Source organism: Narcine bancroftii, chromosome 1 (genome assembly GCF_036971445.1).
Source record: "Narcine bancroftii isolate sNarBan1 chromosome 1, sNarBan1.hap1, whole genome shotgun sequence".
In the NCBI taxonomy this organism is placed as follows: domain Eukaryota; kingdom Metazoa; phylum Chordata; class Chondrichthyes; order Torpediniformes; family Narcinidae; genus Narcine; species Narcine bancroftii.
In genome coordinates this window covers 415,043,698-415,061,743 of record NC_091469.1, presented here as the reverse complement: position 1 = coordinate 415,061,743, position 18,046 = coordinate 415,043,698, and the positions used below count along the sequence as shown (strand labels likewise).

Below are 18,046 nucleotides of genomic sequence, written 5' to 3'. Positions count from 1 at the left end.
ATTTCATCAGATGCCACGATGTTTTACCACGTCGTGAAGATACTCAAGGAAGAGACTGTGGCTAGGGTGGACGACCTCATCCACAACCTTCCAGAGGAAGGTAAATACCCCGCCATCAAGAACCTCCTCCTTGGGACCTTCGGCCTCTTCCCGCAGCAGCACACCTCCAGACTCCTACACCTGGATGGGTTGGGAGACAGAACCCCATCTGCCCTGATGGATGAGATGCTGGTGTTAGAGGACCACAAACCCTGTTTCCTGTTCCGGCAAATTTTCCTTGAGCAAATGCCCGAAGACGTACAACTCCTGCTGGCAGATGAGGACTTCTCCGACCCACGACGAGTCACGGCCCGCACAGATGTCCTCTGACGGAACAAGCGGGAGAATGAGGCCACCCTCAGTCAGGTCACCTGCCCAGGGACCAGTCGGCTGCAAGCGCCCCCCAAGCGCCATTAGCCGGAGGAGCGCCATTAGCCGGAGGAGCGCCATTAGCCGGAGGAGCGCCATTAGCCGGAGGAGCGCCATTAGCCGGAGGAGCGCCATTAGCCGGAGGAGCGCCATTAGCCGGAGGAGCGCCATTAGCCGGAGGAGCGCCATTAGCCGGAGGAGCGCCATTAGCCGGAGGAGCGCCATTAGCCGGAGGAGCGCCATTAGCCGGAGGAGCGCCATTAGCCGGAGGAGCGCCATTAGCCGGAGGAGCGCCATTAGCCGGAGGAGCGCCATTAGCCGGAGGAGCGCCATTAGCCGGAGGAGCGCCATTAGCCGGAGGAGCGCCATTAGCCGGAGGAGCGCCATTAGCCGGAGGAGCGCCATTAGCCGGAGGAGCGCCATTAGCCGGAGGAGCGCCATTAGCCGGAGGAGCGCCATTAGCCGGAGGAGCGCCATTAGCCGGAGGAGCGCCATTAGCCGGAGGAGCGCCATTAGCCGGAGGAGCGCCATTAGCCGGAGGAGCGCCATTAGCCGGAGGAGCGCCATTAGCCGGAGGAGCGCCATTAGCCGGAGGAGCGCCATTAGCCGGAGGAGCGCCATTAGCCGGAGGAGCGCCATTAGCCGGAGGAGCGCCATTAGCCGGAGGAGCGCCATTAGCCGGAGGAGCGCCATTAGCCGGAGGAGCGCCATTAGCCGGAGGAGCGCCATTAGCCGGAGGAGCGCCATTAGCCGGAGGAGCGCCATTAGCCGGAGGAGCGCCATTAGCCGGAGGAGCGCCATTAGCCGGAGGAGCGCCATTAGCCGGAGGAGCGCCATTAGCCGGAGGAGCGCCATTAGCCGGAGGAGCGCCATTCCACCTGATGTTTTTACTATCAATGCTGGGGGGCTCAAGCCCGCAAGTGCAGACAGCCTTGTAGCTTTCAGGGAAACAACTCTGCCAGGCTCAGTTAATGGCTGCAGCGGCTGGCCACGCGAATAGCCTCCTGCTCGTGACCGACAAGTCCACCGGCTGATGGTTCCTAGGAGACACCGGAGCTGAGCATGCTCCCCCCGACCACCCTTGAAACCCACACCCGTGCACGGGACCCTACCCTATGGTCAACCAACGGATCCTCCATTAGGACTTTCGGCACTCGCAGAGCGCAGATCCAGATCTGAAAGGACAAGTTCCACTGGAAGTTCGTGCTGGCCTCGGTTGGCACGGTGCTGTTGGGGGCCGATTTCCTCTAGGTGCACAGCCTGTTAGTGGGTGTCAAAGGCACGCGGTTGGTTAACGCCCACACCTTTCAATCCATCTGCCTTGATGCCACAAACGCATGCAACCTCGGGATAGTTGCCATCAGCGCTCCCAACAACGAGTACTCCAGTATTCTCAACAAGTTCCCCTCCATCCTGCAGTTACAGTTCACTTCTGTCATGCCCCAACATGGAGTCCACTATCACATCTCAACCCAGGACCCCCCTCTTCATGCCAAGGCCAGGCAGTTACCCCCCGAAAAACTGACACTGGCCAAGGAAGAATTCTCCCATTTTGTAGGAATTGGGAATCGTCCGTAGATCAGATAGCCCCTGGGCCTTCCCCCTCCACATGGTTCCCAAGACTTGCGGGAGCTGGCGCCCTTGTGGGGACTACCGTCACTTTTATGATGCGACCACGCCGAACCAGTATCACATCCCACACATTCAGGACTTTTCAGCCAACTTGCACAGCGCCCAGGTTTGCTCAAAGGTCAACCATCAAACTCCGGTCCAACCCAATGACATTGGCAAGACCACAATCATCACCCTGTTCATACTGGAGTTCTTACGAATGCCTTTCGGCCTCAAAACGCAGCCCAAACTTTCCAACATCTGATGGACGCAGTGGGCAGAGACTTGGACTTTGTGTTCATCTATCTCGACGATATCCTCATCGCCAGTTGAGACCACGATGAGCACAGAGTCAATCTTCGCGCACTGTTCGCCCGACTGGCAGAGTTCGGCCTCATGGCCAATGTAGCCAAGTGCCAGTTCGGTAGGCAATCCCTGCATTTCCTAAGCCATACCATCTCGGTGGCCGGAGCCACCCCAGCACTGGAGAAGTTTGCAGCCGTGCACCAGTTCCCGAAGCCCACCACCCTCAAGGGCCTACAGGAGTCCGTCGGCATGGTGAACTTCTACCACCGATTCATCCCCGGAGAGACTCGTATCAGGCGACCGTTGTTCGCCCTGATTGCCGAAGGACGAAGTCCCGGCATGGATGGAAGAGGCAGAGAGCGCTTTCACCACAAAGAAAGACGCTCTGGCAAGCGCCACTCTACTAGCCCACCCGCGGCCAGATACTCAAACCATGCTCTCAGTGGATGCATCGGCTATGGCCATTGGGGGCGTTCTGGAGCAATGGCCAGTGGCGCCTGCTTGCCTTTTTCAGCAGGCACCACTGCCCCCCGGAACTAAAGTATAGCTCCTTCGACAGTGAACTCCCGGCCCTGTACCTGGCCATCAGATATTTACGATACTTGCTGGAGGACAGGCCATTCACAATGTTCACCGACCACAAGCCGCTCACTCATGCCCTCGCTATGGCAAAGAACCCCTGGTCAGCTCGCCAGCAGTGGTGCCTATCCTATGTGTCGGGAGTTCACCACCAACATCCAGCACCAAGCGGGTAAGGACAATATTGTGGCAGATGCACTTTCACAACCTGCCACCCATAGCCTCACCCCCGGCCTGAACTATGCCCAGCTAGCGCAGGCATAGAGGGAGGACATGGAAACACAGGCCCTCCGCACTGCAATCACAGGACTCCAACTTCGGGACTTCCAGTTGCCGGGCAGCCTAGACACGCTGCTCTGCGTAGTTTCCACCGGCTCACTGCGCCCTGTAATCCCGCTGCAGTGGAGGTCGCAGGCTTGGCCCACCCTCAGTCAAGAATGTTTTGTGTGGCAATGGGCTTAAGAAGCAAGTAGCCCAATGCCAGAACTCCAAGGTCCATTGTCATACAAAAGCCCCAGTGCAACAGTTCGACTGTGACTGAGCGATTCCAACACATACATGTAGACATCGTGGGCCCTCTGCCAGTGTCCAGGGACGCCCGCTACTTGTTGACGAAGTGGCCGGAAGCCATTCTACTGAAAGACACTTGCGCCGAGACCTACGCCAGGAATCTATTTGCTCACTGGATCGCCAAGTTTGGGGACCCAGTGCACATGACGAGCGACAGAGGTGCCCAATTCACATCTACCCTCTGGGCACAGTTGGCAAGCTTTTTGGGGGTCAATCTCCACCACACCACCACATATCACCCCCAACCCAACAGCCTAGTGGAGCGATTCCACCGACACCTTAAGTCAGCCCTCATGGCTCCGGTTGGACGGAGGAGTTGCCTTGGGTTCTCCTCCGGCATTATAACGGCCCTGAAGGAGGACCTTCAGATATCATCCATGGAGTTGGTTTACGACATGCCATTGTCACTACCCGGAGAGTTTTTCGGCCTGGACACATGCTCAGCAGCCAACAATCCTCCCTTATTAGCAGACCTATGGAGTAAGCTCGCCTCGCTAGCCCCCCCCCCCCATCTCCGTCCCACCACGGCAGCCGACCATCTCGTTTGCCCAAGGAACTGGACACAGCCAAGTACGTTTTAGACGGGCGCGGGTTGCACACCACGCCCCTGCAGTGCCCTTATGAAGGCCCCTACAGAGTCCTGCAGCAAGCAGGCAAGACTTTCACTTTGGACATTGGGGGCAAAAGAGAACGGTTCATGATCGACCGCCTCAAGATGGCGCATCTGGACCTCAGTCACCCGGTTCAGACGGCCTAACCTAAATGCAGAGGCCAACCACCCAAGCGGCGAGTCCCGCAAGCCAGTTCTGGGGGGTTATGTGGCAGCACACATACCCGTGGCGAACCAGCCCTGCTCGTGCCGCCGGGTCAGCCACGAGAAGATGGCACTGTCAGAGGGACCTCCTTGCCGCATGGTTTGAATGAAGCGCGCGCCTCGGGCAAGTGTGATGACATCACCGCCCGCGCAGGGGCGGAGCTAACATTGCCCTTAAAGGATTTTGAATTAAACAGTGGTGGTTGTGAGTCTCATTTCTCGTAGCTACTGCCTCAAATCCATTTCTCCACAGCATGTCCAGTTAACACCTACTTATGAAGTCTCTATAGGCATCCTTCAAAGTTTTCACAAAAAGGTACTCGGACCCTGGACTGTCTGGCTTGAGCAGAGCTTTGGCATTTTAAATGAGATCTGTTTTGTGAAGTTTTTGTGTTTGAATATGACCTACACTACTCCCACATATAAGCATATAATACAAAATATGATACAAACTGTCACAGCAAGGCCTGGGCAATAGGAACCCCTCTGAGCTCATTGATGAAATGGTGGCCTTAGCAGACGGACATACAAAGTATTTCTTGTTCAAAGCCCTGTTCTTCTCCAAGCTACTGATGCAATATCCGACATGGATTTCAGCGCCTCACACTTGGTAGCCAAAGAAGCAGACAGACTTTTCTGCACCAGCAGCAGAGCTCCATACCTGTGCAACCGATCTATACCACCAATTCAGCCCCCCTTGCCAGGCTCCCCAGCAGTAGCCAGGCCTAGTCACAACATAACGACCGCTCAGACAAACAGTGATTACTGTTTCTACCACTGCAGATGGGGACGTAATGCCTGGTGGTGCGTCCCTCATACCCCAAAGCCAAGTCAAGCGTGCCGGCGGGAAATGGACAGGCTCGCTGCTGATAGTGGCCTCGGCAATTCGTATGTTTCCTCGGCAATATCTGACAAAGAAAGGCCTACTCTACCTGGGAGACCAGTGAACAAAGAGAGATTTCCTAGTCGACATGGGTGTGGAGATGAGACTCATTCCACTAATGTATTTTGAACTCAAACACAATCTCAAGGGTCTTCCTCTACAGGTAGTCAACGATTCCTTCATTCCAAGTTTTGGCACCAGCCTGGTCACAATCCGCATCACAGATATGGTTTTGCACTGGAATTGTATGATTGCATCTGTGGGACAAGCCCAACTTGGACCAGATTTCCTTTGGGCACATAAGCTCCTGGTGGACATGAACAGATGCCATTTAGTCAACGCTACCATGTTCCAGTCATACTCCTTCACTCAATGGCCATGCTCCTTTCTGCTGTTAGGAATCCATGCTCTGGACCGTAACTAATATGCCCTCCTACTGGCCAAGTACCTGTCACTGTTGGCACCCAACTTCCACGACACTAAACACGCACATGGCGTGAAGCACCACATCAAGACCACCGAGCCTCCAGTGTACGCACAGGCACGGCACTTCCAACAGGACAAACTTCTTCAAGCCAAGACCAAGTTCACTGCCATGAAGGTGTTGGGTATCATCTGCTGCTCAAACAGCCCCTGGGCATCCCCGCTGAACATGTTCCAGAAGAACTCTGGCAGTTGGCACCCATGTGGTGACTACAGGTGACTCAACGACACCACCGTCCCTGATAGATACCTCATCCCAAACATCCAGGATTTTGCCACGAGGCTCCAGGGCTGCCTGAATTTTTCCAAGGTGGACCTCGTGAAAGGGTACCATCAGATTCCAGTGCATCCTAACGCCGCAAGGAAAATGGCCATTATTACACTTTTTGGTCTTTGAGTTCCTTCAGATACCTTTTGGTCTAAAAAACGCAGCCCAGAAGTTTCCGCGACTTATGGATGTGGTTAGTAGGGACCTGGATTTCAACTTCGTTTACCTGGATGACATTCTCATCGACAGCTCTGACGCCAGCACACATAGGACGCACCTGATTCGCTTTTTCTACATGTTGCAGGAGTTCAGGCTCACGGTGAACCCAGCTAAGTGCCAGTTTGGCCTGGAAACTATCGATTTCCTGGGACATCGTATCACCCAAGAGGAAGCCACACCAGTGCCGGATAAGGTGGAAGCATTCCAATGTTTTCCCAGGCCGAGTACAATCAAAGGCCTACAAGAATTCCTAGGGATGGTGAACTTCTATCATAGTTTCCTCTCGGAGGTGGCTACCCTCATGCAACCCCTATTTGACTTCATCAAACTTGGCGACAAGGCACTCCAATGGACACGTGAAACTGTTGAAGCATTCCAGGCAACCAAAGCAGCATTAGCGGAGGCCACGTCTTTGGCCCATCCAGACTCTTCCTTCTCCCCCCACCCAGCCCTTACAACAGACACATCGGACAGAGCGGTTGGCACAGTGCTGGAGCAGTGGGTTGATGAACAGTGGCACCCCCTGGCTTTCTTCAGCAAACATCTCCAGACACCAGAACTCAAGTATAGCACGTTCAACCGCAAACTGTTGACCCTGTATCTGGCAGTACAACATTTCCGGTACATGCGAGAAGGAAGAGTTTTTGTCACCGACACAGATAACAAACCACTCACCCATGCACTCAGCAAGGTTTTGGACCCGTGGTCGATGATGCAACAACAACATTTCCAAATATACAATGGACTTGCCACATTGCAAGCAAATCCAACGTGGTGGCCGACGCACTGTCCAGACCACTACTTCAGGCGGGCTCGATGTTGCTCAGCTCAGTTAAAGACCAAGCAGAGGAAACGGACTTCCAGGCCTACTGAACTGCCATCGCCAGCCTGAAGGTTAGCGATTTCTGTCCTTCAATGGGGAGGCCGACTTTACTGTGTGACATGTCCACAGGCTTCCCCAGACCCATCCTACTCGCGACCTGGTGACGGCAGGTGTTCGATCAAATACACAGTCTGTCACATCCTTCCGTAAGGTCCACGGCCTGCCTGCTGTTTGACAAGTTCGTGTGGCATGGCCTCTGCCACGATGTAACACTGTGGACTGACTTGTTTGGTCTGCCAATGCACCAAAGTGCACAGACACACCAAGGTCCTGCTTCAGGGCTTCGACCCGGCGCAGTGCTGCTTTGACCATGTACACGTGGACATCATCAGCTGCTCCTCATGAGCCAAGGTATGCTCTATTTATTCACAGTAATCAACTGTTTTACCCGTTGGCTGGAAGTGATACCCCTGCCAACATGTGACACAGAGACTTGTCTGAGAGGCCCAGTTCAAGTCCTCGCTCTGAACCAACCTATTTAAGTTCTGCAGCAGCCAGTTACACCACACCACGGCCTACCATCCTCAGGCAAACATCTTCGTCAAACATTTCCACTGCCATCTGAAAGCAGCCCTTATAGTTCGACTACAAGGCCCTAATTGGATGAACGAACTCCCATGGGTGCTGTTGGGAATTCTCACAGCACCAAAAGAAGACCTATCAGCGTCACCAGCCAAGATAGTGTATGGCTCCTTGCTTACCATCCCAGGGGACATTCACTTCAACCCTCCTGGCCCACAATTCAGTACTCCTGACGCCCTCCAGCGATTGAAGGAACAAACGGGTAGACTGCCACCTTCCCACACGGCTCTCTGCCCTGCCACACCCTGGCAAACCTACAGGCCACAGCATTCATTTTTGTGCAGAGAGGACAGCAAGGAACACCCTTACAATGCCCCTATGAAGGCCCATTCAAGGTGTTGCAGCGCAATGATGTAGTTTTCACTTTGGACATTGGAGGGCAGCAGGATTCAAACCAGCCAGCCCTGGATCCACAGGTCAGACATAGAGGCTGCCTGCCCAAAGACAATATGGTAACTTGCTTAAAAGGTGGCAGTGATTCTGGGGGTGTGGGGGGGTGGTGGTATAGTGGGCTGAGCAACTGTGTGGTTAAACAGACCTAATCACCGCCCAGTCATCCGTCACAAGATGGCGCGGGCTCCCCTTCCCTTCTGAGGAGAGGCTGCCTGCCCAAAGACAATATGGTAACTTGCTTAAAAGGTGGCAGTGATTCTGGGGGTGGGGGGGGGGGGGTAATGTAGTGGGCTGAGTGACTGTGCGGTTAAACAGGCCTAATGGTCCGGGCTCCCCTTCCCTTCCGAGGGGAAGTCCGCGTATGGCAACACATGCTGCCCAGGGGACAGCGTCGCTTTCATGTTGCATGCCGCTAGACGGGGATTGATGCAACGTGCTGACGTCACTTCCTAAGGCCAGCGCGCCCCTCACAGGAAGTGGGTGGTCTCCTCGAGCAGCGCGAGGAATTTAAAATAAATTCAGTTACAGGTTCACCTTGTGCTGTATGGACGTCTTTCATTTTGGTAGCGCTGCAGTTAGCAGATGCTAAATATGTATAAAATGCCTTGGGAATTCTCTTTAATCCTATTCACCAAGGACATTTCATGTACCCTTTTTCCACTCCTGATTCCATGTAAGATCTCTCCTGCTAAAGTATCAGACTCCCTGACAACCAAAACCTCGAATAGCATCACTGGAATGGAGAAGCTTCAAAGCCGTTTAAGTATACCGAATGAAATCAGCAATGTATCAAGTAAAGTCAGGAAAGTGTGGAACAAAGCCCTAAAATGCATCTCTGAGACTAACCGACTTTAAAGAAATTTAACTGAGCCATTACCACCCTAGGTCAATAAATACAGCATTGGAACCACAAGGCAAGATTGCTGTACAAGAGGGACATGAGGAATTGTTTTGTTCTCATGAGTTAAAGAGACATGGCTTACCCTGAACTCTACAGATACTGCCCTTAAGCTTGAGGGTTTCTCCCTCCATCACATAGTCTGGACGATGTCCTTGGGTAAAAGAGGTGAATCTGAATGCACATGTCATAATGGTTGCTAATTTTAATCAGAAAATGTATTCAGTAAGATTATTTGGGTGCATCCTCACCAAAATTTATGGATGAACCAAGAAATCTGTAAACGGTCAAGAACCTGATCTTTAGCTTTTAGATGAGATCAATATATGTACAGAAAGGCCTGAATCAACTTCCATGAAGGCATTACTAATGCGCAAGGTCAACTTTGAACAAAGCTGGAGTCTCAGGCGGATGCTCGACAGCTGTGTCAGGTTTTGCATGAAATCACATCTCTTAAGGCAAAACAAGGTAGTATCATTAACTTCAATACATCTCTTCTGGATGTGCTCAATGTTGTCTATACTCACTTCGAAAGGGAAAATGTTAAAACACCCTTGTGACCTCCACAGCCCCTGGTGACTGTGCACCCAGTTTCTGAGGCAGACTCAATCAGAACCTTCAGGGGGGTAATTCATCTAAAGCATCCTGCCCAGACAGCACACCTGGCCACATCCTTAACACCCATATAAACCAACTTGAAGGAGATTTTGTGGACAATTTCAATGGTCAGAGGTCCTGATCAGCTTCAAAAGGGCATCCATCATACTGGTGCCCATGAAGAACAAGGCGACCTACCTTAACAACTATTGGCTCGTGGCACTTGAGTTGATCATAATGAAGAACTTAGAGAAGTTGGTTATGGAGCAACCTCTACTTTGAAATCACATATGGTCCACAGTAGTCACCAGCTCGCTGGCCCAACACTCTGTTATATCACCTGGTCTATCAGGACACTCATATCAGCTATTTTTAATTGACTACAGCTCAGCATCCATCCCCATCATACCAGAAAAACTTGTGACTTTGCAACAGAAACCTGGACTTCATTGTTAGCATACCCAATCAGTGCAGATAGGCAACATCACCTCCTTCTTACCATTAAGATGAGCTTCTCAAGGCTCCCTGCTTAGTTCCCTTCTCTATTCCCTGTAACTCATGACTGTGTAGCCATGTTTAGGTCCAATGCTGATGACACCACTATTGTTGGCTGACTAACTAGAAATTATGAGTCAAAATACAAAATGGAGATCAAGAATATGATTGCATTGTGCCAGAACAACAATCGTGCTGCTAAGACCAAGAGAGGAGCTTATAGTTGATTTTAGGAAAAGGAAGTGGAGAGACCACGGACCTGTCTGCATTGATGGGTCAGAACTGGAGAGTATTAGAACCTTTAAGTCACTGGGAGTCCATACATTGGAGGACTTCAGGCAACTATGAATAAGGCACATCAATGCCTCGACTTTCTAAGAAGTCAGAGAGAAATTCAGGATGTTCTTGAATGCTGTATCAAACTTCTGCAGGTGCACTATTGGAAGTATAATAACTGGATGAATCACAACTTGGTTTAGTAATTCAAATGTCTAGGGAATGCAAAAAGCTGCAGAAGGTAGCAACGATAACCGGATACATTGAAGATATTGGTGTGAGGTGTTGGCTTAAGAAGCAAGCCAACGTCATAAAAGTCACAACCTCTTTTCACTGCTGTATTGTATAGAAAGTACTGATACCTGAAGGCCAGCACCTCTAGGTTCAAAACAGTTTCTTTCCAATGGCTATCAGGTTCTTGAACCTCTTCTTTTTGCACTAATCTGACACTGTGAAAAGGACTGGACTGCATGTACTATTGTAATGCCACTTTAGTTTTCTCTTGCACTGTGGTAACTGAATATATCCATTTTCTATATTTGGAATTGATTATCTTTTTCATTTAAGTAGATCCATACTAATGTCGTTTTTTTTCTTTACGAAGTACCTGTCCAGCTGCAGAAAATAAGAATCTCGGTGCAGACGTACATTGTATAGTGTATAATCTGAATAAGCTCATTGTCATCATCATTATAGGCCCTACCTGATTTCAGCTTCTCAGACCTTAACATGTGCTCCTTTTCTCACTTTCACTAAATTTGCAACACCTTTCATCTCCAAGGTTCCCAAACTTGACATCTTTGCCTTTCTTCCTCATAGGAACCTATTTATTTTGAACTATAATCAGCTGAATTTGTGGACTTGCTTAATGACAATTGCTTTCATTCTTTTGCCTAATACCGTTATAACTAACCTTTCCTGAAATTTACAATCTTTACACCAATCACCCCCCACCCCCATACAAGATCCAGTCATATTTTTATCCAAAACTTTCAGAAAACTTATTGAGATATGTTCACTGTTCTCAAAATGTTTTCCCACTGAAGATTCTATTATATGGCCAGGCTCATTTCCCAGTACAAGGTCCTAGTTTGCCCCCTTCTATGTTTGTATAAAGCCTCTTGGACTGACCTAAAATTCTGGTTCGTTTAAGCCTCTGACATGAAGAATGTCTCTGTTAGTATTGGGTGAAAGTTATCCACTCCTCAACTTCTGTTGCTATTATTCTTTGTTATCTACCTTCATATCCATTCCTCAATCTCCCTCTGGCTAAATATAACCCCTTCATTGTGACTGTGCTATTCTTATTCCTGAGCTCTATCTATATTGTCCTCTAAGGTGTTCTCTCTAATGAGCTGTGACATTATCCCTGCTCAGAATTACAACTCTTCCACCTCTTTTTATGCACCTTTTTATCATGTTGCCAGCTGCCAGTCATGCCCTTCTCCCAGATCTCTGTAATGACTTCAATGTCATAGTTCCATGTACTAATCCTGACCCTAAATTTCTATACCATCTATGTTATACTCCTTCATTTGAAATAAAAACACTGCCCATGAGCCCAACAGAGCTCATTATTCTGGCTTGCCTGTCCTTTACTTGTTCTATCCTTTATCATCCTTTAATCTCTCATCTTGCTGAAGCACTGCTCTGGCTCCCATTCCTTTGTCATGATTGTTTAAATGGCCTAAGTGGCTCTGGAAAACTACCCTGTGAGAATATTGGTGCCTCCCCCCCCAGGTTAGGTATCCTGATACAGATCCAAATTTTCCTGGAAGAGAGCCCAGTGATCCATGTTCTTTAAGTCCTCCCTCCTATACTGCCTCAGCCATCCATTGTCCTGTCTCCCAATTTCTTTCTCTACTAGCATTGCATGGCTTTTTAATTTAACTTTCTGCCTAACTCCCTAAATTCTCTTTGCAGGACTTCCTCTCTCTTCCTGCCATTGGACCACAATCTCATCTTTCAGATTGTAATTTGCTAATTCTGAGACATCATTGAGCCACAGTTTTGTTCCTATCTGTGCCCTTGACCAAAGAGATCCCCATCACTATTGTTTGCCTAGTTCTTGATCTACTTCGTTCTACAGAGCCATTCCTGATTCCACTGATCTGGTTCTTCCTGTAATTTTATACAAAGAGGCCCTTTACCTCAACACTATCCAAAACATTATTCTTGTTTAAGAGCAGATCAACCACAGGAGAATCCTACACTATTTGCTTACCTGCCCTCATCTCCATATGGTCTGAGAGTAGATACACTGGACACACCCTGCAAACATAGTTATCAAGGACATCTGAACATTGCTTGATCTCACAGGAGATACATTAGCATTCTGCCAACTGCCATCACTACCCTTTTTAATAAGTATTCAAATCAAAGAAAGGAAAAGAAAATAAAAATCCTACCATGCCTTACTTTGCTGCTACTTGTTCTCCTCTCTCAAGTCCAGGATTCACCAAAGCTTGCACCTCAAAACTATCCTTCTCAAAATGTGCTAGTTCTTGCCTCCTTTTATTTGCTGCAAGACCTTACAGTAAGCAATTAAACAGCTCCTCACCAGGCATTTTTACTGGTGGCTGCCACTCCTCCTCTTTTCTAGACCATGCACTACCCTGAATTGGAAATGTTGCCATGGTAATCAGTAAAATAAATGGAAATTTTCCCTACCTTATCAGTGCTGAGTCAAAATTGCTACCCAACTGTGTTGTGAGTACCTTCAGCGATTCAAGAAGGTAGCTCACTTCTACTTTGAGTGTGATAAGGCAAAGGCAATATATGTAGGAACTGAAGGTCTTAAAAACAAATAAATCAAAATATTAATGTGGATATTTGGATGTATTATGTTAAATTTTGTTATCATGGCCTAATTGCTTTGCTTTTGCATTCTACAAAGCTCTTGTATTCACCCTTGTGAACACCCTTTGGCCTTTGTCCCTAATCTCAAATAATAAATTACCAATTAAAGTGAAATAGTTGTAGGATTTAGCAGGGAATTATACAAGAAATCAGGCTGTTTCACTTTCACTGAATGCTAATAGTGATTCATTACAGTTTTAGTGTAGAATAGGCAAAGATAATTTACTTTCATCTGTTGTGGATATTTTATCTGTTGTGGATATTTTTGACTTCATTAATGTTAACTTTGATTTTTTTTAGTTAATGCAGCTGATAACAAGCAGAGGGACAAGAATATGACCTGTATTAAAGTTTCAATTGATGTGTAAGTCATTGCATTAGTATTTTGTATGATGCATACCAGATGTACTATCTAAGCATATTTTACTGGAATTTACAACTTGGTAAACTTACTTTTAACTAATTTGTTGGCTTTCTTCTTCCCACTTTTTGCAATCATTAAAGATGTCAAGATCATTGATTTGACCTTGATTAATTCAATTATTCATAAACAAAAATTGTGTAATGGTAGTCTTAACTGGCTTTGAATGCTGATTGATTTGCTTCCAAGTTTTTTGCTTGTGTATCTAAATTTCTATTCTTGACTTAATCACATTGAATGTTGTAAAAAATAGATTCAAATAAGGGATTTGATTTTGCCACCCCTCCCCTCCCTACCAATTAACCAAAAGTTGGCCTTTGTGAATCTTGCTGGAATTTCTAAATGCAGTACCTTGTAGTAAAAAGAGAATAACTAAACACATTGAATAAAGAGAATGTGGTTAGCGCAATGCCTTTACAGTGCCAGTGATTGGGGCTGGTTTGTACGTTCTCCCTGTGTCTGCGTGGGTTTTCTCTGAGGGTGTAGGTTAATGGGGTGTATGGGGTGTAAATTGAGGGACATGGACTCGTGGGCTGAAATGGCCTGTTACCATGCTGTATGCCTAAATTAAAATTTTTTAGTGGTGCTAATGAACATTAGCCAGGAATTGAAGAGGCTGTTACAAAGATCATGGACGACCCAATGCAGCATGTGTTAATCTTTTGAAGAAGCTTGATCAATAGGACATCATTTGATGACTTGGGGTTATGATACAAAAACCTAACTTTACTGGAAAATCAGCTAAAAAAGTGTTGAAAAAGTAATAAACTCGTCAAACGAATTCCATTAAATGGCTTTGGAAATATTCTACGTACTCACAATATGGGGAAAAAGGACAAAACTGCCACTGAGTTACCAGTTTTACACAAAGAAGAAAAGGAACAACAGATGGTAAGACCTGAGATGACTCTGGAGCCGGGAGCTAGTGTTGCTCCTGTCCCCGAGATGAGGAGGCAGCCTCCACTGCCACAGTGAAGTGTGCCGGACCTGATTGAGCGAAGTGATAATGCTGAAGAAGAAGAAACCAGAAGTCGCGCGGCTCCGTCAAAATCGGTGTCAGAGGCAGAGGGTTCAGAAAGTGACCTGGGTGATGAAGATGACGTGCAAGAATGTCCAAGTTGAGTTACTAATTTCCCATTTAAAGTGAGTAATGTGATTATATTTAAAGAAATTACAAGTATGAGGCAAGATATGAGATGAAAGATGAAATGAAAATGAAAATAAATAAAGTAAAAGAGGCTATGAATAAATTGAAGAAGCATGTAGATAAAATAAATCAAGAAGTTCAGACAATAAAAGATGTGGAACAAGTTGAAGATAATTTCTTCAGTGGAAAATAATGAGACTGCTTTGACAAAGATAAATCAAAAACTGCCAGGAAGTGGATACCTTGGAAAATTATAATAGAAATAATATTGAAATTGTGTTTCTTAAAGAGGGGGTGGAACACAAGATATGCCTCTCTTTTTTTCAACAATGGATCCAGAAGTACTTGGACAGGAGAACTTTGTGGGAGATACTGAGATTGAAAGGGCTCACAGGACTCTTAGAAGAGAACCCACATTCAGTTTTGATAAAATTCCTGCACTATAAAGCCAGAAAATGTTTTGAGAATCACTGCTCAAAAGGTTTGACAGGGACAAGGTCCAATTGAATATGAGGGGAATAAAATTTTATTTTATCTCAACGAAGTGAAGATTTGTTAAAAAGGAGAAAAGAATTTAATCCTGTGGTTGGGGGGGGGGGGGGAGGTGGGGTGGAATCTTTATGGGAGAAAGGATACCATTCATTTTTACGGAACCTGCAACCTTGAAGATCTCCTTGCCGAATGGTTGAAACAAATTCTTTGTGATTCATCTCAAAGCAGAGGGATTTGTTCAAGGTCTGCCAAGACTACAGACTAGATGAAGACCTTGATGTCTGACTATGGCATTTAACTTTCAGAATAATTTTTTAAAAATTGGAATAAAGAGTTAATTTGTTTCTGAAATGTTTGATTTAAAAGAAAATATGTGATACATTTCAGGAGGGTTAGGGAAGTGGAAGAGGGTGCTAACGACTGCTGATTCATGCGTTTGTATCTGTGACCTTGGTCACAGCCCGCACAATAGAGCAAAACAGTGTTGCTGCTATCGGCAGTGCAAGTCGGGGAGAATTTTCCTATCTTTTATTATATAGTACTATATTTTGCAATATTTTATTTTACTATATTTTTGTAATTTTTCCTATCTTTGGATTGTCAGGAGGGTTGCAAAGGGCCACATTGGATGAAGAGTAGTGGAGTTAAGCAGAGGAGTTTCGTGGGGAAAGGTGATGCAAGTAGAGTGATAGAAATATATTAAGATGAGTAAAATGATTAAATTTTAATATAAATGGGATTAATGGGTGAAAAAAGCGAGAGAAGATTCTTGTACATACTAAAAATGGGAATAGATATAGCTTTTCTATAAGAAGCATGTTTAATAGAAAAAGAACACCTGAAATTCAAAAGAGACTAGGTAGGTCAGGTTGTATTCTCTTCATTTAATTCAAAATCAAGAGGAGTAGCAATATTTAAATTATAATAATAATAAAAAGATTGAAAAAGAAAGGAGTAGCAATATTGATAAATAAAAATCTTCCAATTGATGTTCAACATGTCGAAACGGATCCAGCAGGTAGATTTGTAATGATACATTGTCAAGTATTTTCTGAACTATGGACTCTTTTAACTATATTTGTTCCTAATGTCGATGATTAGAAATTTATTCAGGAAAGTTTTGTTAATTTGGCAAATGCACATGAGAATATAGTAGAAGGAGGTGATTTTAATTTTTGTTGAGATGCACTGTTAGACAAATCTACGAGATTTATCTGACAAGAAGTAAAACATCCAAGGCAACTTTGACACTAATGAAAGATTTCAATGTAATAGATATATAGAGGAGGACACACCATATAGAAAGAGACCATTCTTTCTATTCTAGTAGGCAAAAATTCTATTCAAGAAAATATTTCATTTTGCTCTCAGCGCAGCTTCAAGGTAGAATACTTAATGTGGAGTATAAAGCAATAATTTTATCTGATAATTCACCATTGTTAATGCAGATTGAAATATTTGATAGAGAAATTAGTGTATAGATGGAGATTAAATACTTTGCCTTTGAAAAGGTCAGACTTCTATGATTTTTGTAAGAACACAAACTCAACTATTTTGTGATTGTAAATTTAAATTCAGTAAATGATAAATTTGTGATTTGGGATGCATTGAAAGCTTACTTAAGAGGATAAATAATAAGTTTTACTTCTAACAAAGAATATATGAGCGAAATGGATGAATTAGAAAAAGAAATAACAGATATGGAAAAAGATTTACAAAGAAGTTTGGAAGATAGGCATCGACTGTTAATTAATAAGAAGCTTCAATATACCCTGCAGACTTATAGAACAGAAAAAGCAATAACAATAACTAAACAAAGATATTATGAGCTAGGAGAAAGATCACATAAGGTGTTAATGTGGCAATTGAAGAACGATAAATGCTATTCGGAAAGAATCTAATACAATCAGCTATAAACCTCAAGATATAAATGATTTTTAAAAAACTTTTACCCTAAGTTAGATAGTTCAGAATCTTTAAAAGATGAAAGTAAAAATGATAGGTATTTATCATAAATAAATTTACCTAGGCTATCTTTGGAAGAATAAATGGAACTGAACTCTCCCATTGATAATCAGAAATTAAAGAAGCGATGAGTACATTGCAAAACAATAAATCCCTGGGGAAGGATGGTTTTCCATCTGAATTTTATAAAGAATTTAAAGATTTATTAACTTATTCATTTATGGATATTATACAACAAGCATATGTCTCGCATGCATTACTGCAGTAATTACTATGATACCAAAAAAGACAGAGACCATTTGAAAACTGCATCATACAGTGCAATATCTTTATTAAATGCGGATTATAAAATTGTTGCAAAAATGTTGGCCAATAGAATAAATAAATTACTTCCTAAATTAATAAATACTGATCAAACAGGTTTTGTTAAAAAGAGACTAGCTGCTGATAATGCAGCGAGATTGCTGAGTATTATTCATTTAGCACACAAAAGAGGAAATTTAAATATAGTAGTGGTATTAGACGCAAAAAAAACATTTGACAGATTAGAATGGGACTTTTTATTTAAAGTATTGGAAACATTTGGACTTGGACAAACCTTTATTAATTGGATCAAAGCACTGTACACTAGTCCGAAGGCTAAATTAGTAACAAACGGGCAGATGTCTGCTCCGATTCATTTACAACAATCTAGTAGGCAAGGATGTCCTTTGTTACTAGCATTATTTGTCTTAGCGATTGAGCTACTTGCGGAAATAATTAGACAGGATGTGGAAATTAAGGGATTCAGAATCAGTCAAAAAGAGCATAAAATTAGTCTATTTGCAGATGATGTATTTGGCTGAGCCTGAATCATCCTTCAGACAACTACATTGTAGGTTGGAAGAATATGGACAA

General features: G+C 45.3%; 1 protein-coding gene across 4 annotated transcripts in view; it reads left to right on the top strand.

The window, feature by feature from the left end:
- Nucleotides 1–18,046, top strand: part of LOC138751565 (DNA topoisomerase 2-beta-like) — a 236,744-nt gene that overhangs the window by 46,718 nt on the left and 171,980 nt on the right. For all 4 annotated transcript variants that reach the window (XM_069914001.1, XM_069914002.1, XM_069914003.1 and 1 more), the window contains exon 4: nucleotides 13,425–13,488. In XM_069914001.1, coding sequence (XP_069770102.1) covers nucleotides 13,425–13,488 — 64 coding nt within the window. The remainder of the gene's footprint in view (nucleotides 1–13,424; nucleotides 13,489–18,046) is intronic.